General features: G+C 38.9%; 1 protein-coding gene and 1 long non-coding RNA gene across 2 annotated transcripts; both read right to left on the bottom strand.

Moving 5' to 3' along the window:
* Positions 1-399: 399 nt before the first annotated feature.
* Positions 400-1,283, bottom strand: LOC148019641 (uncharacterized). Its single transcript, XR_015694889.1, has 5 exons — positions 1,240-1,283; positions 1,073-1,147; positions 871-972; positions 689-778; positions 400-551 (listed from the first exon to the last, which is right to left on the bottom strand). It is a non-coding gene; the product is annotated as an uncharacterized LOC148019641 (long non-coding RNA).
* Positions 1,284-20,933: 19,650 nt separating this feature from the next.
* LOC148019640 (uncharacterized) lies at positions 20,934-23,655 on the bottom strand. The gene is made up of 3 exons (XM_087700817.1): positions 23,046-23,655; positions 21,818-21,954; positions 20,934-21,499 (listed from the first exon to the last, which is right to left on the bottom strand). Exons 1-3 carry the CDS (start codon positions 23,233-23,235, stop codon positions 21,278-21,280), a joined length of 549 nt encoding a protein of 182 aa, XP_087556943.1. The 5' UTR covers positions 23,236-23,655; the 3' UTR covers positions 20,934-21,277.
* Positions 23,656-25,117: the final 1,462 nt, after the last annotated feature.

Genomic DNA, 25,117 nt, shown 5'->3' with positions numbered 1-25,117 from the left:
CAAGCACATATGCCTTCTGCCTCAAGGCCAACAACAAGCAAAGATGTAGGAAAATCTGCAAACAACAACTTAGCAACCTCATATGATGGGACACCATTACACTGGTAAGAGTTGATGGTATTTCCCTCCATGAAGCGCTTAATGCTAAAATTGAAAACACAATAACAAAGAATAAGTGACCATTACAATAGATGTGTATATAGAGAATGGTGATAAAATATACTCATCCAATGCAAAATCATCGATTGATGTCACATCTACCAACAGAGCATCTACGATAGTTTGGTATTGAAATCCTATCATCAAAATAAAGTTTACTTACAAATGTTGATGTTGGCTAAATGTTAAGACTCAGAATGTAAAGCTAGAAATCTACATACCTGTCTTGCGTATAGCGGGACGTCTACAAGACTCTTGTATAGGCTCTGATGACTGACTCATGAACGACATAGCCCGAGAAGGTGTAGTATGTTGCAAAGATCCCTCAAAGTGACCCTTACATTTTTCATTTTCTTTCCAAATGCTATGCATGTCAAAACCATCTTTTTTGCCTAAAGTTGTAAAGAAAAATAGGAAGGAAAGAAAATTATTTAGTGTTTAATGTTTAGATTTTATATTATCTTCAAAAAAGTATAAAAATGTACTTTTAACATGACTCCAATAATCCAAAAAATGATACTTGATTCACCTTCTAATTCTTCATCCAATGAAACAACTTTCTCTTTGTGTTTAGACCTTCGCTTTGTTGTACCAACCTCATTTGATTCACTTATATTACCTACGCAATATAAAGACAACAAAATAATACTTTAATAAATTGACTCGTCAAATGAAAATCCTAAACTCTATCATTCATGCAAATTAGCTTACCCTTGCTATGCTTCAACGCATCATCTATCGTGGGGATATTCTTTCATTTTCCCATGGACTTTTTCTTTATTGTAGTATCAACAGTTGCATCACTAATGGCACCTAAGTAGTGTGAAGTCAACACAATATAATATCATATTCATGCAAATTAGAAACAAGGCTACTTGGATCAAACTAAAAATTTGCATTCCATCCAATATACCCTTTGCCATGCTACCACCACAAGTCGCCTTTATCCCCACAACATGAGGGACCATGTCTATTGTATTGGACATTTCTAATTTGCAAAAACAACAAAGTTAAGAAAACACAAAAGTCTAAAAAGTTATGATAAGTTTCATGTTAAACAAATACATTTTTAGAAAGTACCATTTCCTTCATCCTCTTCTTTGTGCATAGAAATTACTCTATTTTGTTCTAGAAATCCTGCATATAAGGCAAGTATTACTAAAACAAATAGCTAAGAGCAAGAGTTACCACATATTTACTATGTTTGGCTCTCAAAGTACTTACTCTCTCTTAATTCAATCTCTTGCCGTGGAATGTCATCCAATGGATAGTCTATCCACCATGGACAAATACGCATTTCCCATTCCGACAGACCCCTCTCAAGCAGTGCTTTTGAGAACATACAATTTTCACATCCCAAGTCCATCCACTCCTCCACTAGAGGAGGGAGGCTTTCTAGCACTCCACTTTCCTGTAGACTACGCAACCATCTTTTCCAAAAACATAAGAACAAACAACAAAAGCACTCTTAAGTTAGAATACATTTGTACATATGGTATTTAGAAAATATGGTTTCTTTATACTAGAAATACCTGTATACCACCCTCTTGCTTGATTGTGTGAGCTCTGGAACCTTCTCAGAGTCTCCAACATTCTTCATTTCACCAAAAATATTTGCAAATGCCTTTAAAATATGTAAACGTCTTTGGCCTTTTAAAAAAACATCAAAGCCTCCTGGAATCTCAGCGCCATCAACTTGTAAGCTCTTGATCAATAAGGAGCATTCTCCAATCATATGAAACCAATACACCTCTTGATTCATGTAGCTATGAAATCTCCTTACATTCGCAAAGTATGACATAGTGGAGTCCTTTGCCTTTGTGACAGTCATGAGAAGTAAAATCTCCCTTTTTCTAATATATTGGTTATTGAACAAAACATAACTTCAATATTGTTGAACCAAATTATGTTTAATTCCAAAAAATAAGAGAACATTAGTCCATGAGGAAAACATACCTCTCCGCAGCAATATTAGCACTACAAATGGCATATAATTTGTCCTTGGTAATAGCCATCATGTTCTTTTCATCCCAATTCAATGCAAACAAAACAGAAAAGAAATCCTCTCCATGCGCAGGATTAGCTATTCCAAGGTACTTGTATCCTTTGTCCCTCAATTTATCTTGCTCTTTGTTTATGAATTGTTTTCTTTTTGTTGAGATATCGAGCTCCACTCGTGATATGCCAGGGTGACCGTTGTGCATTTATGTCACCGACTTGTCAGTTGCAGATGCGGTTGGTACACCGCCCATGAATAATAGCTACATGACAGCTATCCTTATCTACTCTAGTTCGTGGCTCAGTTAGTATGCCACCTTAGTTAGTTGAGTTTGGTTTGAGACCCATATATAGGGTTCTTCTATTTCTATGTACGAGAGTTCTTTTGGCTTAGACAACTAAGAAGAGGAAAACTGTTTTCAGCCTCCACCCTTGTGTGTATTCCCCCATTGTGCAAGCAAGAAAGCTACAAGTGAGACTCCTTCCTTCTCTCCCACAATCTTGACATGGTATCAGAGCCTTGTTCGTGGTAAGGAGCTCAAGATAGCAAGCCAAGCTCGCGGTGTTCTGGTAAGAGGAGCAGTGTTTCTTTCATTTTCTGTTTTGGAAGCAGATCTCTGCATAGCACAGCCGGAAATTGCAAGAGTGCATTGTCTCAGGTTGAGACGCCCTTCGCGGTGAAGCAAGAGGGCAGTATATGCTGCGGGAGATGGCTTTAGCCCTTGGTGACCCTGTTTTTTTGATTTGAGGCCATTTCGGGGCCTGTTTTGGAGGCGGAACTTTTTTGCACGCACTCAGGAAAAGGCCCAGTTTTATGTTGTGCGACCGTTGTTCTATAGGTCAGTGAAAAGTTACTGCAGAAATTGCATCGTATGCCTGTGCGCAGAGATATTGGGAGTTACAGAATCATCCCTGTTGCCTGTTGATGCAAAATCATCACTAAGAAGTGACTGTGTGGTCAAATACCACTTTCGCCAGTTTTGCAGATTTGCCCTTGTGAGGGTGAAGCTGTGTTTTTTGCAGTGACAGAATTTTTTGCAGTGTTCTGTAATGGCGTCTGATTCTCTTTCACAGATTGTCACTGAAAAGCTTGACAAGAACAACTTCCAAGTATGGAAGTTTAGAATGACGAATTTCCTTATGGGAAAAGGATATTGGGAATTTGTTGCAGGAAATGAAGAAGAACCAGTTCTTCCTGATGTTCTCAATCAACAGCAAATGTAGGCATTTAAAGCATGGCATGAGAGAGCCAGGAAAGTTATGTATTGGCTGTCTATCAGCATTTCAGACTCTATGATTGTGCATATTCAAGATGCAAGTACGCCAAAGGAGGCATGGGACACTTTGTAAAAAATGTATATCACAAATACACAAGCCAGGAAAATGCAGCTCAAGCAAGAGTTGCATAATGTGCAAAGAGAAAATATGAGCATCAATGACTACCACATGAAGGTGAAGAAGATTGCAGATGCACTTGCTTCCATTGGGTTGCCAGTGGAAGATGATGATTTAGTTTCCGTGACCTTGAATGGTCTAGGAAAGGATTATGCACAGTTTCGAACATCCATTTCAGTTCGTGAAAGATTTCCTGATTTTGAGGAGTTGATTGCTCTTCTAATTTCTGAGGAGCAAAGAAATGGCGGTGCATCTTCTTCAGGAGGAACTTCAAAAGAAACTGTCTTCTACTCAAATGTTGGAAGAGGTAGAGGCAGAGGTAGAGGAGGCCGATTTGGAGGCCGTGGTAGAAATCAGAATATGCAGCAAACTCAAGAAAACCAGTCCTATGGAGGAGGACGTGGCAACTCTAGAGGCAGGGGAAGCCAAAGAGGTCGTGGTGAATGGCAAAGATGCCAAAATGCAAACAGTAATGTTGAATGCCACTACTGTGGTAAAATGGGTCATATGGCTAAAGGCTGCTATAAAAAGCAGAATGACATCATGAATGGAAAATTGCAACAAGGAAATTATGCATCTTCTAGTAGACAGGGTGATGACAGAAATGAGCATTTGTTTATAGTGCAGCACATGAACAATTCTGTGACAAGTGTAGAAGAAAGCAATGATGTATGGTATGTTGACTCAGGTGCATCAAACCACATGACAGGTCATGCAGAATGGATGGAGGATGCAAGGAAAATGAAAAAACCAGGATTTGTGGAGACGGGTGATGATACTGCGCATCCTATTGTGCAGATTGGAAAAATTCCTTTGTCTATGCAGGATGGGAAAAAGAAATACTTGTCCGATGTATTTCATGTCCCGAATATCACCAAGAATCTGGTTTCTGTTGGTCAAATGGTTGAGCAGGGCTTGCAGGTCAGATTTAATCCTCATCGATGCTTTGTTGAGGATATGAAAAATAAAGGTCGCTTGATAGCAAAAGGAAAGAAGAAGGGCAGAATGTTTACGTTGGATGCAGACATGTCTGAATTGAGTGCAGCAATGTTTGCACATGGGACCGATGTAGTTGTAGATATTGATATCTGGCATAAACGCATTGGTCATGTTAATGTACAGCGACTTAAATCAATGCAGGCCCAAAATATTGTTGTAGGATTGCCTAAATTCAAGGTTGCAGAAATACATAAGGTATGTGAAGCCTGTCAGTTTGGAAAACAGGCAAGGAAACCATTTCCTAGACATGTTCAAGAGAGTAAGAAGCCATTGGAATTAATCCACTCTGATGTGTGGACTACTAAAGCTGCATCTCTTGGAGACTGTCATTATTTTGTTACTTTTATTGATGACTATAGCAGAAAGGTTTGGGTGTATTTTATGAAAAAGAAAAGTGAAGTTTTTGGGCATTTCAAAACTCTTAAAGCTATGGTTGAAAAAGAAACAGGCATGCAAATAAAATGCCTAAGGTCAGATGGAGGGGGAGAGTACCTCTCAAATGAGTTTGCAAGGTTCCTGCAGGAGCATGGCATAAAGCAGCAATATTCATGCAGTCATACCCCACAACAAAATGGAATTGCAGAAAGGAAAAACAGGCATATTGGAGAGGTATCTCGTGCCATGCTCAACGAAAAAGACTTGCCAGATTTTTACTGGGCTGAAGCAGTTGCTACGGCAGTCTATATAATGAACAGGACTCCCACTGCAGCAATACATGGGATGACTCCAGAGGAGAGGTATACTGGTAGGAAACCAGATATTTCTCATTTGAAAATTTTTGGTTGCATTGCCTATGTACATGTGCCAGATGAGTTGAGATCCAAGTTGGATCCAAAAGCTGAGAAGTGCATCTAGGGTATAGATGTTATAACCCTTCTACTCGTAAGTTTACAATGAGCAGAGATGTTGTTTTTGATGAGATGAGTAGCTGGTATAAACCAGTAAATGTGATTGATGATGTAGATGCACAAAATGGTAATGCTGCACAGAATTCACAGCAGCAGTCACAAAATATTGGTGGACCTGGAGCGTCCTCTAGCAGTGGTTCACATTCTTTGCCATGGACAGGCAGATTGAGATCAGGAGAATCTTCTCAAGGCAGTGCAAATAGTGGTATGCAGGTATCACGAAAAGGAAAAGAGAAGGTAGATCAGCCCATGTTTAATGTGAATGCAGGTCACTCTTATGTGGATGGTGAATCCAGTGGCTCAGAACAGAGCATTGATGATGAGTTGGGTATTCCTTCTATTGTTACACCTAGAGTAAGGAAGACCAGGGATGTTTTGAGAGCACCTGGGAGTGAACCTACTTTGCGCAGGTCTACCAGAGTTAGGTATCTTGTGGATAGGCTGAAATATGATGGATTTACAGCCATTCACTATGCATATATAGTCAAAGTGATACAGGAACCAGAACCCACATCTTTTGAGCAAGCCATGGGAAAAGAAAAATGGGAGAAAGCCATGGATGAAGAAATGGATGCCTTGGAAGCAAATGCTATATGGGAATTGGTACCTTTGCCTAAAGGTAATAATGCAATTGGCTGTAAGTGGGTTTATAAGGTGAAGCACAATGCAGATGGTTCTGTGAACAGATACAAGGCAAGATTAGTAGTCAAGGGGTATGCACAAACATATGGCATTGATTATGAAGAAACATTCAGTCCGGTTGCAAGGATGGCAACTGTAAGAGCAGTTATTGCTATGGCTGCATCAAAGGAATGGTCTTTACATCAGATGGATGTAAAGAATGCCTTCTTGCATGGTGACTTGCAAGAAGAGGTCTATATGGAGCAGCCACCAGGTTATGTGCATGCTATTCATCCTGAGTTTGTTTGCAGGTTGAAGAAAGCCTTGTATGGCTTGAAGCAAGCACCTAGAGCATGGTCTAACAAGATAGGATAGTATCTTGTCACTATTGGCTTTCAGATTTCCAAGGCAGATTTCACACTTTATGTGAGAAAAACAGAGAAAGGTATTATGCTACTTGTCATTTATGTTGATGATTTGATTATGACAGGTGACAGTGATGAAGATATCCTTCATGTGAAAATGCTATTGAAGCAGAAGTTTGAGATGAAGGATTTGGGAGAACTGCGTTATTTCTTGGGCATTGAGGTGATTAGATCACCAAGTGGGATACAGCTCTTGCAGAGGCAGTATGGAATGGATATGCTATCCAAATATGGGATGACAGGTTGTAAGCCTATTTCAGTTCCTTTGGAGCAGAATGTGAAGCTGAGCACAGATGCATGTGAGCTTCTGGAAGACCCTACTATGTACAGACGCATAGTAGGAAGCTTGATTTATATGACTATTACTAGGCCAGATTTGAGCTATGCTGTTGGATTGGTAAGTCAATTTATGCAGGCTCCAAGGAAACCGCATTTGGATGTGGCTAGACGCATACTCAGGTATGTGAAGTCCACATTGCAGTATGGACTATTTTATGAGACTGGGGTTCAGATACAGTTGCATGGATATACTGATGCTGATTGGGCTAGTAGTATTTCTGATATACGATCTACCAGTGGATATGTGTTCTCTTTTGGGAGTGCTGCAGTCACTTGGAGCAGCAAGAAACAGCCTACAGTTGCCTTGTCGAGCATAGAGGCTGAGTACAGGGGTGCAGCAATGGCTGCATGTGAGGTAGCTTTGTTGCATAAGCTACTTTATGATATGCATCAGTCTACAGATGGGCCAGTTGTCATTTATTGTGACAACATGAGTAGTATACATTTGGCAAATAACCCAGTCTATCATGCTAGAACAAAGCACATTGAGGTGCATTATCACTATGTGCGGGAGAGGGTTTTACTAGGTTTTATTGATCTAGTTTATGTCAGCATATAGGATCAAGTAGCTGACATATTCACGAAGGCATTGGGCGCAGAGAAGCTGCACAAGTTCAGAGACCTGCTTGGTGTGCAGGAATTGGGATTGAGCTCGAGGGGGAGTGTTGAGATATCGAGCTCCACTCGTGATATACCAGGGTGACCGTTGTGCATTTATGTCACCGACTTGTCAGTTGCAGATGCGGTTGGTACACCGCCCATGAATAATAGCTACATGACAGCTATCCTTATCTACTCTAGTTCGTGGCTCAGTTAGTATGCCACCTTAGTTAGTTGAGTTTGGTTTGAGACCCATATATAGGGTTCTTCTATTTCTATGTACGAGAGTTCTTTTGGCTTACACAACTAAGAAGATGAAAACTGTTTTCAGCCTCCACCCTTGTGTGTATTTCCCCATTGTGCAACCAAGAAAGCTACAAGTGAGACTCCTTCCTTCTCTCCCACAATCTTGACACTTTTTGCCTCATAATTTGCCTCTGGCAATGCAAGCTCCTTGAGGCGGGCCTCCTCTTTGAGTATGGCAGAGTTATAGTCATCCTAAATAGAAAAACCAATACACTATTCTTAGTTATGGTTAAATTCAAGATACCACAATTTGTTATGCTGAAAACTAAAATACTATACCAAACTTTTTACCTTCCACACCAAAAACGATATTAGCAAACATGGGTTCTTGTACCATGGATCATTGCCATGGTTACTTTTTCCCTCAATTTCATACTCTATTTCAGCCCACCGTCTTTGAGAAGGGCTCATCCTTTCCAAAATGCTTTGTTTATCAGCGATGCCAAACTTTTGGAACATGAAAATTTCATGGCCTAGGTTGGGTTTCACATGTGCTCTTGTTACACTACAACATTGAAAATTATCTTTAAATTTTAAGATTCACACATAAATAAAACCTATTCACATTTACATAACTAATAAATGAAACCTATTGGCATTCACACGTAAATGAAACCTATTGGTATAAATAAAATATATTGACATTCACACATAAATTATCTTTATATTTTGAGATTCACACATAAATAAAAACTATTGGCAATATTCACACACAATTGATGATCTATTAACCCATTTGAAAAAGTTAATAGTGATAAGTATACTTATGCATTTGAAGTATCCAATACTAACAATAGTTCTCCTTCTTTCTTCTTCTCCACTTGAATGAATTGACATAGAACTCTAACATGTCGCGAAATATCTTCATTATAAACTACATACATCAAATAATAAAATAAATAATTAGTCAAAGAAGGAAGTATCATCATAATAAACAAGAGAAAGCAAGACAATGCATAGTTACCTTCCTTTATCCTATGCATCCATGTCTTCAACCTATGATTACCGTCCCATACCAAAAACTTGCACGCTCTTAAATCAGCCCAGTCATCAGTCAATTCATCTTCAAACCTTTGGTTAACTTCTCTCCAAAGAGGGCCCCACTCTTCCAAATTTTGGGGAGATACAAAGCATTATCGAAAGATGAAATCAACCATGTAGCAGAACTAGATGCAAGCCTTATAGCCTCATAGGGCACAAGTCTACACAAAGGGATAGGAGGGTAGACCTCGTTACAAAAAATGAGGCCAACACATCTGACATAAGCCCAAACTTGACATTCTCTCCAATGTGTCTATCATGCTCACTGACCTCTTTCTTTTCTTCATTAGCATTATCCTCATTCACCTCTTCATTTTCCTCATGTACAGTTTGCAAATCTAAAGACCTCCCCTGTGTTGTTTCACCACACTCCGTGGTGGTAGTGTGGGTGCTCATAGGATCAGCATGAATGTCATTGCTTGCTTCATCCATGCTATCCTCAAGCACTTCGTCATCAATGAAAGGACATTTTTTCCTTGGTTTTTCACCCTTGTTATTTGGAGATTCAGAGAATGCATGGGAGGATGATTCTTAATCGATACTTACTAGTCTATTGCATAGACCGAATCTTAACCTTGTAATTGGAGTATCTACAAAAATAATTTGAAAATAGAATATAACATTTATATGGAACTTTAAAAGAGTTGCTTAACCATTAAGAATAGAATATGTAAATTTAAAAGAGTGATTGAATGACTTACTTGGACGGCCCCTTTTGCTTTGACCTCTCCTACCACCACCACGCCGACCTCTAGCCATGCTCAGAAGCACTAAAACAAACCACAAATCATTTTAAAAACGAAGACAACAAAACTAAATCACATGTTCTATTAATTAATCTCCACCAAAATATGACCATTTGATGCAGACAACACACTTTAATATCATTTGTTATTTGGTTTTAATAAATGTATTAAATTTTCTTAATCATTTGAACCTCCTGACCACATTTTCACCCCCGCACCCCCAAAGGGGGGATACTCCCAACCCCTTGTTTCTGTCTGCGTTGACGCAGACAATGCCGAGTGTTTGACAATTCCCAATCCAAAAAAATCAAATCATGTCACACTTATTTCTTTAGGATGATTTGCTTATGATTTAAAAATGGTTTAATTTTTCATGCCTTGGACTCGTGCGGTTTACACCCACTCTATATGGAGGGGGGTGTAGGGGGGCATCAGCCCCCCCTACTAGTGTCACCAGGGGGTTTAAGGGGCGGTTTAGGGAGGAGCAATGGTTTAAGGATGAGGGGCTGAGAGGGGAGTGGTTTAGGGAGCAGGGACTGAGAGGGGAGTCGTTTAAGGAGGAGGGGCTGAGAGGGGGGCGGCTGTGCACTACCCGCCCCATTTCATAAGGTACCCCGCCCCCCCACCAGGTCGTCTGCGTTCACACAGACAGCGGGCGGGTACTGAGGATTCCCCCTCCTCGCCTTCTCCCTCTCCTCCTCCTCCCTCCAAAGGGGGCTGCGCCCAACCCCTGAGAGTTGTCTGCGTTGACACAGACAGCCCCGGGTGTCCCAAAGGTCTCCTCCTCTCCCATTTTTTCAGTTTGCCATCTCCTTATCTACCTCCCCTTTCCTTCTCTCCCCTCCCATTGTTGTCATCTCATTGTCTACTTGCTCTTCCATTTCTTTCAGCCATGGAGGAAAAATGAAACTTGAAATATAGATTTTCAGCCATAAGGATGGAGTGTGGAGCTTACTCGGTGAGTTTGATGGAGAATGTTGATTTTGTTTGAGCTTGTTGCAGGGGCTGCTCTCCTTCTTGCTTCTTCTTTATGCCTTCCAACTTGCAATGGGAGAGAAGAAGAGGGAAACAAAAGAGAAAAGGAAGAAGAAGAAGAAGAAGGACAAATAAGAAGATATGTTTAAACCGTTACACACAACTTTCAATGGCAAGCGGTACGTGCATATTGAACATCCATCATGAGAGAATATTTCTCTCGAACATCGAAATTTTTTTTACTAAAAAATGTAAATGCTGATGGCACCTGACATCTGACAAAATAAAACGTGCTTATAAAAATATGTGCTACAACACGACATGATTTTCGAAAAGACATGATTTATTTTTGAAAAGACATGTTTTTTTAAAAAAATTATTTAACTAAATCTTGTGATTTTTCAATATGTAGACTTTTTTTAATGATTTGGTTCATTAATGGACTGATTCGCAACTTCAATCGTCACTAAGAACTTGCCCATGGAGTAAGAGCTCATTTAATCCATATTTGGTGGGGTAACGGACTATTATTTCTACGTTCAAAGAAATTGATAAACAATAGGCATGCTATTAGATATAATATTTCGCCTTCATAGCTCCATTGTTTGCTGAGTTTCAAACCCGCTTTTGTGAGAGATGATGCCAGAAGTTACTCTTCAATGGTCAATCGGCTCCGAATCACTGGAACGTGTTGTGCCCCTGAGGGATGGAAAGATTCTTGTGAGCTCTTATTTTCTTCAATCACTTCTACCCCCTGACCGGAAGCTGGTAGGTTTGTATGCTGTTTTCCAACTTGATACTTACAGTGAAGAGATCGCGGTTCATGGCCAATCGGATATCAATGGTGCGGAGCAATTTTTCCTCGATTCTTCTCTTTCATGTCAGTATAAAATAGTACATTGTGATACCACTTTCACCATGGACCAAGATGAAGGACTACACATTGTAGAAAATAGCAAATAAGCTCATTCACTTTTAGGACCTGTTGTAGACATTACATCCGATTCCTTCGCAGAGACGTCATCTCAAACTTCTTTGCCACTTATAACAAATGCTTTTTGTGCACCCGTCTCAACTCCGACTATTGACTCAGAGTCAGATGATGGAGTTGATAGTCCTCATTCATTTTCACAAATAAAGAAAGAGATTTTACCTTGGATTGCTAATAGCCCCAGAGGAAAGAAGTTGAAGGCTTTATTGCAGATGAGTGAAGGCCCTTTTTGTTAGTGAGATTCCAAGAGAGTACAATGGTTCTGTTGCTTTCGTTCTTCTGCCGATATATGGCACATCTTCAAACATGGATGGGATGCAGCAACAATATGATGGTCATGTCTGGACAAGACCCCATCCAACTAATATCTTCCCTGATGCTATTTCGAGAATTAACCATTGCCTTGGAGACTTACAATGTCATCGAGTCAATTGTCCTTACTATGAGAGCAACAATCAACATAATAAAATGCATTTTCATGGTTACCTCAATAGCACAGTGAGCAAGGGGCTACTTGCAAGTGAAGAAAAACATTCAATCACGTGTCACTATTGTAGTAAAGTTGTCACTTGTTATGCAACTTGTGATTGCAAAGTTTATTACATTTTGCTAAAGGGCACAAGCATGGAGAGATTGATGCTTCATGTAGGCACTCACACACACAATGTGCAACCAGGGACTTCAATGGCTGCAATTAAAAAAATTAGATCTCTAGTTCACTCAGTTTTGCAACTGAATCGACACTGTGGTGCTAGGAAGATTCAAATGATTGTAGCAAAACAAATTATCACTGAATCTTTGACAACTAATGGTTCAATGGTGGAGGGAGAACAAGAGCTTACAAACTTTTTGGAGGACTTGATGCCATTGGCTCAAAATCAGAGGTTAGTTTCGGTTATTCAAGTCTCCAAACTATGGTTTGTAGCATTGTTATTAGTTTAACAAACTTTCATTTGTTGAGGTTGCAGGTTCAATATATCGTGACATGCCAGAAAAAAAAAGAAACATGTGTTGTTGGAGATGGCTTTGATAACATTTTGGAGTTGAAAAAAAGATGCATGTTTCCTTTTTTTCATGGCAGTAGATTTCCAGGGCAAGGAGGGGTGGGTGAAAAAAGTTACATTTTCAAGATGTCTACTAAAGGACCCGGCTCTGGAGTGGAATTGGTTAATCGAATGCGACGCTTAGGAAATGGAAACGTTTGCAAGTCTTGGGTTCACTTTGACTTTACACATAGAATAGATGATTGGGCAACAATGTCTTGTTCTGTGTACGATCCATGGTTTGTTCGGGAACCTTACTTGTTATCAATTTTCATTGACATATTCTAGTTACTAATCACTGTATTTCTTATTGCAGCTTGAAGGGGATCATGGTGATTGCTATTTGTGATACAAAGGAAGAGGATACAGAAACACAAATTCTTTTTTGGAGATGCCTTAATAATGTGATGCTCGAGTGTGGACACCCTCTTGCAGACTTTGCAGGTTTTATGGCGGATGATGCCGGTGCAAATTGGATGGCGATCCGCATTGTTTTCAATGCGGAACCTGACAATGTTTTGGAAGGAAGAGAGCGATCGTGTTTGTTTCACTGGGAACAAATCTTACAAAAGCACACAACAAAATATGTGCCTTCAAACCTTCAGAAGCATCACTTGAATTTATGTGAGAGGTGGCGCCTTTCAAAATCCATTGAAGAGGGCAAGAGGAATGCCACAGCTATACAAAATTGGTGGCAGCAAGTAGGACTACCTCGAGATAGTACTGTACCATTGAAGAGATGGATCAAATGGTGGGAGAATAGGATAGACCATTGGGGTAGTACTACACATGTAAATGTTTTTTTTTTGTTTCTATTTGTTACATACACATGTAGTAATATCATTGGGGTGGGAATACCCAAGCATGAGAACAAAATAGACATGTAAGAGGAATTGCTGAGTTTTTTATTGGGTTGCAGGCTTCCTTGAGTCCTTGGGAGAGGGCTTGTATTCTCAACACAAATCTTTCTGAGAGTGTGCATGCAAGTTGGTTGGCAGGGGAGGATGGAAAGAAGAAAATTGGTTTGTATGATGCATGCGTCACTGACTTGATCAACTCATATATTCAATGTTCAAGGCAACTGGCCTTCACAACTGGAAGATACTCTGGAAGTGGTCCCGACATGGATGCTCTTATTAATAGGGTGGTTGCAAGAAATACCCCTTCACCTGCATTCATAGCCCGAACAGTTCAAGGAGTAGTTCTTGGCACCCCCATGTACGGAGAGCCTTTCATTTCTGGAAACAAAGAACCAGTTCAAAGGAAAAGAAGAACTCTAGATGGTTGTAGCTCTCATAAACCTGGCTATGTAATGGAGTCAAGGGATAGAAAACAAAAAGGACGACCACACAAGATAAATTTTCAAAATAGAAATGACCAACCTACAGAAGTGGGCTTGGACCATGAGGTGCATGCAGTGCCGATTGAAATGGATCTCCCAACTAATATTGTCTCAGAGGAGAAAATGCATAGAAGTTTGTGGGCCATCCGGAGAATGCCTGTTCATTGCAAACGAAAATGTTTTGGTATTATAAATAGAAAGAAGTGTTGCAATGTGATAGAAAGTAGATCACCTAGGCTACTATGCCCTTCATTTTGGTCAGAGAGGGAATTTCAAGGTAAGCCTATTGCACAATGGTTCTGGTTTTGCAGTCATGATGTGGAGCATACATGGGATGTTGATAAACAAGTTAAGCATGTGCCCTTGCGACCAAGGATTTGGTCTATTGACAAGGCCACCAATGCTTCTACAGAGGAGATTTCAATTCTTATAAAAGGAGGTTTTGTATTCAAGCATGATGGCATTCCACCTACCCCCAAAAATACTACGACCCATGGGACAGAACCACTTACCTCTTCAAGTGGTAAGCGAAGAAAAAAATGGAGACATGGTATTTCTAAGGATGCAGAAAGAAAAATTGCATTGGTTGAGGCATTGGATGTAGTTTTCATGGAAGAGAAAGTAGTGGTGGCAAATGAGAAAGTCATATTTTATGTTATGTCAGAGCATTTGTATGAGGTGCATGTCAATCCCGAGCCCTTCTGCATGTGTCCTGACTTTCAAAGGAGAGAGTTGGAAAGTAAACCCTTCCTGGCCTGCAAGCACATATATTATGTCTACATTCGTGTGCTTGGGATGGACAAAAATCAACATATGATGATGCATCAACCTTCCCTTAAGCAAACTGATTTAAATATTATGCTTGCCCTTCCGCGACACATAAAATACAAATCAAAGACTTGAGAGTTTTATGTTGGCTATTGTTCAATGAGATGGGGACCATGCAGTTCTGAATGAAAGATTTAAAGGACATATGAAAAAGTGGAGGTGGACGTTCATTTTGGATACATGATGCGAAGGAACCACATATTTGGTATTTTTCTTTTTGAGCATAATGAAAACTCTAGTAAAAGTAGACATTATTAATCATGGACCAGTTATCCATTTGTGGAAATGATTGGACGAGGATCTAAAAGTGGAATTATTGATCATGCTTTTTTGATTCATTGAGGGGGCCATCTATTTATAGGTTAGGGATCTCTTTATAAACTATGCTTATTTAGTATGCAAAGTAATTTCATTTTTCCTAATTTGATGCTCCAACTTCATTTTTGTTGAGCCAATTTTTTTTCAAGGTAATCTAGATCTTGCTCCTCTTCTCCTATTATGAAAAGTATGCAAGTTTATTGTTTGCCTTTTGCTATGATGAATACATCCATAAAGCTTGGTATTCACTAAGGGGGGTACCTATTTGTAGGTGATGTATCTCATTATAAATCATGCTTATTTTGTGTGCAAAGAAATTTCATTTTTCTCTAGTTGTGATAATTTTTTTCTCAAGGTAATCTCGATTTTGTTTCATAAAGCTTGTTGATCACTTCGTTTTAATTCCCCTCAGAGGATTGTCTATTTATATTTCACTCTATTTATATGTGAAATATCTCTTTATAAATCATTCTTGTTTTGTGTGCAAAGCATTTTGATTTTTCCTGGTATTGATGTTCCAAGTTCGTTTTTGTTGATTGTGATATTTTTTTCTTAAGGTAATCTTGATCTTTGTCCTTTACTCCTATTATGGAAAGCATGATTACATAGAATCTAATCATGTATCATCTACTCTAGTCACATTTCTAATATATATTATGGTTGCTTCTCCTTCCCATGTTACACCTTCTCAATTGTTTGCTTCCCCTTATCACGTTATCAATGTGTTTTTTATCTAAACCATGTTCTAATTTCTAATTTTCATTTGTTAATTGGGTATTTTTTATCTAAACCATGTTTCATCTAACCTTTGATTGGCAAGTCTGCTATTGATATAAACCATGGCCAAGTTTGATGTTGAACCAAACCATGATATGGTTGCTTCCCGTCCTTATGCAACAACTCTACTATTTGCTTCTCTTTTGCATATTGCTCTTTCTTCCACTTTCCATAGTCAATTCTACTAATTTTTATTTTTAGCACAAGGTTTTCTTTAAATTCTACATGAGTCAAATCATGCCTAAACCTACACAGGAGGAGCTAGACATGAGAAAGACCTTCAGAACCGCAAATGGTAAACTAGATTCATTGTCAAAAGCTACAAACTATGATGAGAAGTGGTCAATAAATGATGCAACCTTTGCCATTGGAAAGGTTGAACAAATACTTGGCCAAATTTTTCAACAAGAGGATGAAAATGATATATCCCTTGTAGATATGTTAGAGTTAAAGCTCCCTACAACCATTGCATATATGAGAAGCTTTGGAGTGATTAGTAAAAAAGATGGGGAAGATATTGACATTTGTTGCTATCAAGTCCACATATCGATACTATATAATAGTTATATATAAGTGGCTTTCATAATTTGCCTAAATAGTTGCAAGAGAAATAATTATGTTTTCCTATATTGAGTTCTTTTTGTGTTTTGTTTAGATTGACTCATAATTTTAGAGATTAGTCTGATTGATAAGGGTACTTTTTGAGATGTGTGGTAAAAACCCAATTTTGTTCATTTTTCTCTCTTCAGTATACTTTGAGAGTTTGAAAAAAATGGTCCCTTGAATAGCTTGTTTAATACAAATTTTCAATATGGGTAACAAGATTATCCCTCATAAAGTTACAAATTTTGTGAAAAAACTCCAAGTTTTGGCAAATACATTGAAAAACTCCAAGTTTTGGAAAATTTTGTGAAAAAACTTCAAATTGGGGGCTTGCTTTTTTAAATCCCCCGGCAATAAGTGCCTTCCCATGAAATATTTCACATTCATCTTGAGGAATACTTTTTGATTGGTGCTTCTCAAGCACATATTTTTTTCACTTAATTTCATAAAGTCAACTTCACGTTCTTGGTTGATTGGTGCTTTTCTGAAGTGTATATTTGATGTAGTGGATTTCGTGAAGTCACTGAATGTTCTTGGGGATGATTTTTGAGTCTATTTGTTGTTATGATCAATAGCTAGAGGCTTGAATCTTCTTCGATATTATGTTGCCTTTTCAATGCTACAACAATCGAATGGTCCTCGTGGAGCTTTGAGGAACTAATGGGCATTGCTGAGCTACCACATGTAGGGAGTTATTTTCTTAACCCATGTTTCATAATTGATGAGTATTCTTAGTCTTGTCTTTGAGGCACATCTAGTGTATGTGCAAGACTCCAGCATTCGTGGTTCTAACATTAATCACCTATTACTATAGCATTTATTAAGTATCAAGAGGGGGTGTTAGAAATGCCCATGCCACTATATAATGTGTATTGTGGTTTCTCTCATGAGGATCCTCATTTATATTATTTATACTTTACATTGTTGTTGATACCAACTAAGTGCATGTTGGATCTTGTGAAATTGTAAGCACACACTATCTTCCTCAGAGAAGAGCTAACTAACCAAGGAAGATAGTGAACTAGCTCTCTCTAAACCCAACTAAGAATGATTAAAGCCCTTTCTAAGAAATTTGTATTTGACTCATTGATGTGGAGCCTCCTTCTTAGAGGATATTTGCTTATGACAAACATGAAAAACAATAGCCATAGCTTGAAATACTCAAGATTGACTAGATGTCTTCGTTGAGGATAGATTCATCACTTGAATTCTCTATTTGATTGAATGCTTTGGGCTTCAAAGAGGATATATTTGTTATTAATGAAAATCTTAAATTGGCCTATCAATTCTCAAAAGGATGTGAAGTTGTTTTAGAAAACTTGTATGATTACAATAAACTAACTAGGTACTATGTTTGGAGTATGTTTATAGCTAATGACTTTTGAATACTCCTTAACACATGCCTTGAGAAACCAACCCATTTGCCTTGCTACTTTTCCAACCTCAATTAATATGATTGATCATAGGTAAGGTGGGCAATGTGTCCTTAAACTCTAATGTGATTTGGGATAATCAAAGTAAGTGCAATAAACTTATGTATGTGAGAAAATAAAAAAAGCCTAACCTTACCAAGATGGAATGTCACATCATTCTCTATAAGTTTTATGTTTCTTAGGAGGCTAGTTATGTTAAATTTTTTCATATAGGTAGACAAATATGTTGATGCTTGTTTTAGGGCATTACCCTTATGGAAAACATGATCATTTTTATCTCTTTTTGCAATGCACATGCACTAGAAATGTGTGGAAGAAGATACACAAATGGCACATAAAATAGGTTCCTAATTTTCATAAGTATTGAGCTAGGTCACACGGTGCTCAATATTAATTATTTATCAATATAGTTACCTTCACTAGGCTTGCTCTACCTTCAAATGAACTTTAGAGTAAGTAGAAGAGTTTTGCTAAATTTTGTAAAAAGGGATGAGAAGAAATGTTGTGTTATTGAGTAACCACTTAATTTAGGTATAATTTGTTGGATGACCACTTTCCACAAATTATGTCTTGGTATGACTATTTGTAATCTCCCATAAAGTATATATTCTTGATGTAGATATTTGAAATTCCTAAGTCTATGAAATGTGGCAAATTGAATTCCCTAGTTCTAGGACCTACAATTCCCTACTATGCTAGGTGGAAAATGGATTCCTTATTTATATGACTACAAATACCTAGTTTAAGATGTGGGGAATAAAACTCCCTAGTTATAGATAAGGAAATCATGCATGCATGCCTAGGATTCCCTATCATGAGATGTGGGGAATGTGATTCCCTATTTATACATAGGGAATCCATGTATGCATACACAAGGAAAAATGAGATAATTTCTTACATTTCATAAGTTTTCCTACATAGGAATTGTTCAAAAGCTCCTTGTGTTTCTCTCCCCATCTCTCTTTCCCTTTCTTGGTTTGGCTCCTTTGATCTCTTTGTTTCTCCCACCCTCTCTCTCTCATTGTTTCTCTCACTCTACTATCTCTCCACTCTCCATCTATTTCTCTCTTCCCTCTTTGTTTCTCTCCTCACCCCTCTCTCTCTCTATTTCCCTTTCTTTGTTTACCTCCCTTCATCTCTTTGTTTCTTTCTCTCCCTTTCTCTCTCTCACTGTTTGTTTCTCTCCCCTCCCTTTCTCTCTCTCATTATTTCTCTCTCTACCATCTCTCTACTCTCAATTCCTTTTCTCTCCCCTTCTCTTTACCTTTATTTATTTTTATCTATCTCCCTTGCTATTTCTCTCCCCATTCCTCTTTCTCTCCCTCTTTTCCTTTCTTTGTTTGCCTCCCTCCATCTCTCTTTGTCCATTCATCTTCTCTCCCTGTCTCTCTATCTTTATCTATTCCCCTCTTTGTTTCTCTCCCTACCCCTCTTTCTCTCTCTCTTTCCTTTTCTTTATTTGCCTCCCTTCATCCTTCTTTGTTTCTCTCTCCCCCTCTCTCCCCCCTCTCTCTCATTGTTTCTCTCTCTCCCCCCATCTTCCCTCCCACTCTCACTTCTTCTTTCTCTTCCTTTCCTTCCCTTCTTGTCTCTATTTCTCTTTCTCCTTCCCTCCCTACTCTCACTCAGCGCATTCGTTACAATCAACATCAAAGATAGAAAATAATTTTTTTTAAAAACAAAGACATTGAAAGACCCTTTCTCCCCACCTTTCTTTGTACTTTTCTTCCCCCTCTCCCTTTATTTTTCTATCTTTCCATTCTCTCTAATTCTCTCATTGTTTCCCTATTTCTCTCTCCATCTCTTTCACTGTCTATTTTTTTCTCTTTATCTCTCTTTTTCTCTCTCTTTTCGTCTCTTTTTCTCCCCCTCTCTCTCTCTCTTCTTTTCACTCTCCTTCCTCTCTTTAACTCACCCTTATTTTCTACCTCTTCCTTCTCTCTCCCTCTCTCTTTCTCTCCCCCTCTCTTTCTTTCTCTCTTTCTCTTTCTTTGTTGCATCTCTCTTTGTTTCTCCCCCCCCCCCCCCCCTCCCCCTTGTTGCTTCTCTTACTCATTCTCCTCTCTTGTTTCCTTCGTATCTTGTTTCTCTCTTCCTCTTTCTCTTTGTTACCTTCCCCCCTTTCTCTCTCTCTTTCTCTCCCTTCTTCTCCCTCTTTCCCTTTCCCCCTCTCTTTCAATGCATTTGATTACAAAGAAAAACAAAAAAAAGAAAAGAAAAGCACACAAAAATAAAGTAAGAAGAGGCAATGTACCGACCTCAAAGGCCCGAAGATGAATTCTTGTCTCCTCTTCGTGGCTTCCCCTCTTTCTCCCTTGCACACTTCTCCCTCTTCATCGCGTACAAGGCAATGTCGGTGAGGAGCTCTCCTTCTCTCTCTCTCCCTCTCCCTCTCCCTCTCCCTCTCAAGGGGCTAATCTCAATGTTTGTGGCAAATGCTATGCTTGGGTTTTTGGTGCTTTTTTTTTTCAAATTGGTGTCACTACTTGCTTCACAATTAGTGTCACCAAGCATCGCTATTAGCATCGCAAATGTAAGCTTGTGACATTAATAGTAATGTATATAGTGACACGGATAGCAAGACCGCTATTTTGCATCAAATTGCCAACACTATCACCCCATTCCCTTGTAGTGACTTAAAGCTAGTGAAACTCTTCAATATGAGGGAAGCTAAACATGTTGACATTAGGAATGGACAATATGATTAGATCCTTGCATAAAGATGCATTGCACTCTCACCCTTTTTACAATTAAAATACCATATCTTGCTCACTCCATTAAATACCAAGCGATCAAGATGCAATGATGTCAAGGTCTTGTGAAGGTTTGGTGTGGAATGTAATATATTAATCTATTCTTGCCCCAATGATTATAAGAATAAGCTTATGGATATTGACAAGTGCTAAAATGTAGCGTGTCAATATTACAACTAGGACTAGTGGTGTATTTGTGGTGCATAATCAACCTTTCAAATATGCCAAAAGCTTTATCAATAATAAAGAACCGTACAATTATTGTGTAAAATATCCATGTAATATAAATTGTAGTGGAACTTCTATGCATCAAAAAAACATAGCTTGCTCGTAACATCTCTTGCAAGAATAGGTGCATGACACATGTGCATTAGTTCAACAATCATGCTTCTTTGTTTGTGCCCATCTAATTGCCTCTCTTTTACAAACTTTGGTCCTCACTTGTGACACTAATGCCAAAACATATTGATGAGTTTTTTCCAAGTCTCTTGGTAAGAGTGTTGCATGTGATTGTAGAGGTGCATCACATGTATAGGAGGAGGTATTGGCATCTTGATATGTCCCTTTTCCTTCAAGATGTTATCCAGAAAACATTGAAAGAATAATGTAAGGTATGATGGAAGGGTCGTCACATACTTATGGACAAGGTGGTCACAACATTTGAAGTTTGTGCTTAGTCAAGATGGTGGTGGGGAATTCCTATGGGAATAAAGCATTCCTGGTAAGTAGTTGCTAATAGGGTTAGGACCAGAAGGCACTGCATGGAGAATGTGAAAGGTAGGCCTTCTACATGCATTGGCATCTTTTTGGCATAGTCTTTTGAACCTCTCATAGGCTTGGGCCATGTCGAAGTAACCAAATCTTCTAGGCAAGCTGAACTCATGTGCTTTTTCTTCACCCTGCAAGATAGACATTACAAGTAAGTTCTTACAAGTTATAGAAGAACTTACAGTCTAAGAAGTTACTAGCTTAATAGATATCATTAGATGGATACCAAGTTCAGGAGATGTCACAGGTAGCACACACAATATGGCACAAGGATTATAGGCTGTTGGGATGTCACTGTAAGAAGAGGTCACCTAGAAGTCCTATGGTTGCAGATTACCGACAACATGTCTTATATCTTCAAACAATTGTTCTGTTTTACTAACTCCACCATATTCAAGCAGGGTATGCAGCCAAGTAGAGAAGCTCACACAAAACAGCCTATTCATTACCTGAATAGGAGAAGGATTAAGAGAAGGGTAATGGAGCTCCTGATGGTCGTTTGAAGATGTGGAAGGGTTTGATGACTGTAGCGTAAGTGCCGAGTCTACTAGGGCTCCTTGTTGCAGCAATGTAGCTGGAGAGTTATCTGCACAAGAAGGTATATGAATGATTACTATGCACAGGAATTCAACAGCAATATTAAGCTCCAACCCTTCGAAAAATGGCACTAGTTAACATTTGTTCTTGTTTACACCTTAATATACTGATTAGGCCTTTTAGAGCTTTCTATATAATTATGTTTCTCTTCAGCATCTAAGATTGCGAAAGATGAAGCATTACTTATACGTCTCAGAGGAATGGAGAAAGCCCAGCAGATATCCCGAGAAAGAATGGCACACAAAATCCTAACATCCAGAGTCATGCAGAGCCCAAGACTACTGCCACTGCAGCAAATCACATTACAGAGATGCTATGATAGACATAATAGAATTCCGGTAATGTGCTCAACTAGTAAATACCTATTGCCTGCTGCAGCAGGAAACTGGTATTGAGAGGTCTATATTCAGATATTGCATCGATGTAGCACTCGATCAGGAAGCTGTGACATAACGCTGACGGTAGAATTTATATTCATCTGATACTAGAACCCATTAAGTTAATCCGAGTGATGAAGCAAGGCTACCAAGCTTTTCTCAGAAATGTAAGCTCAGATCACAAAGGTTCTGGCTAGTTTAGTATATAGGCTATAATTATGCGTATGCAGAACCATTAAGTGCAGGAGCGGGCAAGCCTCTGCAGACTGACTGAGACTCGCTTGGGTCGTATTCATACTTTTATTCTGTAATTATGTAGACTTGATAAGAGTAACGCAGAAACACGAGCAGGAGTCGGGACAAGCCTCTGCAGACTAAGACTATCACTCGGTATTTGTATTCATAATGTTATGCTGCATGTATTAGACTTGACAAGAATGATGCAGAAATAAGTGAAACAGGAGTTGGGGCAAGCCTCTGCAGCTAAGACTGACAGTTGGATTGTATGTCTAATTTTATGCTGCAATTATTTAGACCTGATAAGACTGATCCAGAACTAAGTGCACCAGCTGGAGGCAAGCCGCAGGCCTCTGCAGACTAAGGTTACCACTTGAGTTGTATTTAATATCATTTTATGCTGCGACTGTGCACACTTGATAAGAAAAGGCAGAATTAAACAGAAGAGAAAGGATGGTGATTTTACCAGTTGGTGGCACTACTCTGGTTAATGGGGCTGCAGGTGAGTAGCAAGCACTAGTGTTGGCCATAGCTATGATGACAGCAGCAGCCAGCATATAACAAGAGTATAAGTGCCAAAAAGGAGGCATGGATGCAGCAGCAGCAGCTTCTTGCAGGATGAGCTGTAAATCAAGTAGTATTATATTTGGTGTCATACAGGAATGTGTCTCCTAGTCTGTGTACTGATCTTCTCAAGCAGCAGCCGCAGCGTCTTCTTCCTCTTCTTAGTCTTCTGTTTCTGATCTTTTGCAGGCTGTCATATGCCAAAGTGATAAGGTGGTTGGGCTTTCGCATGCATCAGAATCAATATAAGGCATTTTGCCTCACTTTTGCTTGTCATCTGCAGTACTTTAAGTGTTGCAGAACCGCTAGCATGATTGGAGGAGAGGAGCAGGTCGTCCTAATTATATAGGCCAGTATATTGCTGATTGTGCCTGTAGCTTGACATGGCCTCCTGGCAATTATCTGCTGATGCATGCATAGAGAGAGAGAGAGAGAGAAGGAGAGGAAAAGGATGGCGGAAAGAGAGACAGCTACATTTTATATGAGGATTCAGTATCATGACTCATGAGAGGAAGGAGAAAGGCAGAGACAGAGAGAAAGGTGGCAATTTGTTTGAAGATCCAAAGAAGCAGGAAAATTTTGTTTTGAAAATCGGATATTTACGTCTGTCTGTCGCGCATGAAGCTATTATTGACCGCGATCCTCGAGAACCCAAGAACCTTAAATAAATAAATAAATAAACAAGAGAGAGAGAGAGAGAGAGAGAGAGAGAGAGAGAGAGAGAGAGAGTCAAACTTCCTTTCTTTCTGGGGTTTCTTCACAAACATGGAAAATATAACCTAACTATGACTTGTTTATGAATATTCAGGATCTAGAAACTGAGCAGTTACCCAGGAACAAGAGAAAGCACATGCATGACACTCTCTTCCCAACCACTACACACACCCACACACAAACACAAGACAAAGTTGTAACTTGTACAAGCATAGAAACTCCCAAGGGACAAATAACTTAGCCAACTTCCATGTTTCAAAGCATAGCATTCCTCTCCTGCAGAATGTACCATCCTTCAAGCAGTTGCCAGTTAGTACTAAACTCTTGGTCTATCCACCATAGACAATGCCATAGCATTTGTTTAGGGGGTTTTCTTCTTTTTAATTAAGTTAAAACTTGTTTTTAAGTAAGATTAGACCACACATCGATCGATTTGACTTGACATCACTCTACTTTCTTTTTCTTTCTCTCCCTCTTCATCTTCTAACTTCTTCACTTTCCACCCACACTTTTCACCAACAAGAAAGACATTCTTCCTCTTCCACTTTATCTGTGGGGCAAATCCTCTCCTTTCTCAATGATGATTAAATCACAAGTCTACTTAGGTCATACTCGTATTCGTGGCAAATCCTTGTGATTATATCACCTTGTTTCTAAAGCACACAAAAAGAAATCATAGAAAATAAGCCAAAAGTTAAAAGTCTTCTTTTTCCAAATTGATTTGAATACTATGGATCACATACCATGTTTCCCTTCAATGCATCCTCCCTTGAACACCTAATAAATCTTGACCAAGATTTTCGTTTTTTTTAATTTACTATTCATTATGATAATATATATACATGCTTTCTTTCATGTAGATCTCACTCATTGGGTTTAGGAAAACAAGCAATTGCCACATTTTGACCAAAAGGGGCTATTTATGTAAATCAATAAACAAGTGAACTTGTACATGGTGGCACCCCTCATATGACTCGAAGCAACAATATTCATGGGAAAATGAGATCTTTCCATGACTATACATGGAGGAAACTTTGCTAAGCTCCTGATGCTCCCAACACAAAATACACATTTAATATTGCTTATTATAGCATTGCATTGCTATATTCACAAAAACTAATCTAATGCATTTTAGCAATGATATGGTGGTGTACATATCAAGACACATGAAGCCAAAAGAAGGCAACACTTTCCATTTTTTGTTCAACTTAATGCAAAGATGAAAGTTGTTGTAACTCATTGAGTGTCAAAGTAGTCCTA

Source organism: Lygodium microphyllum, chromosome 19, assembly GCF_053477565.2.
Source record: "Lygodium microphyllum isolate KBCC chromosome 19, Lygodium_microphyllum_v1.1.10, whole genome shotgun sequence".
Lineage (NCBI taxonomy): Eukaryota > Viridiplantae > Streptophyta > Polypodiopsida > Schizaeales > Lygodiaceae > Lygodium > Lygodium microphyllum.
This window is presented reverse-complemented; position numbering and strand designations above follow the sequence as displayed.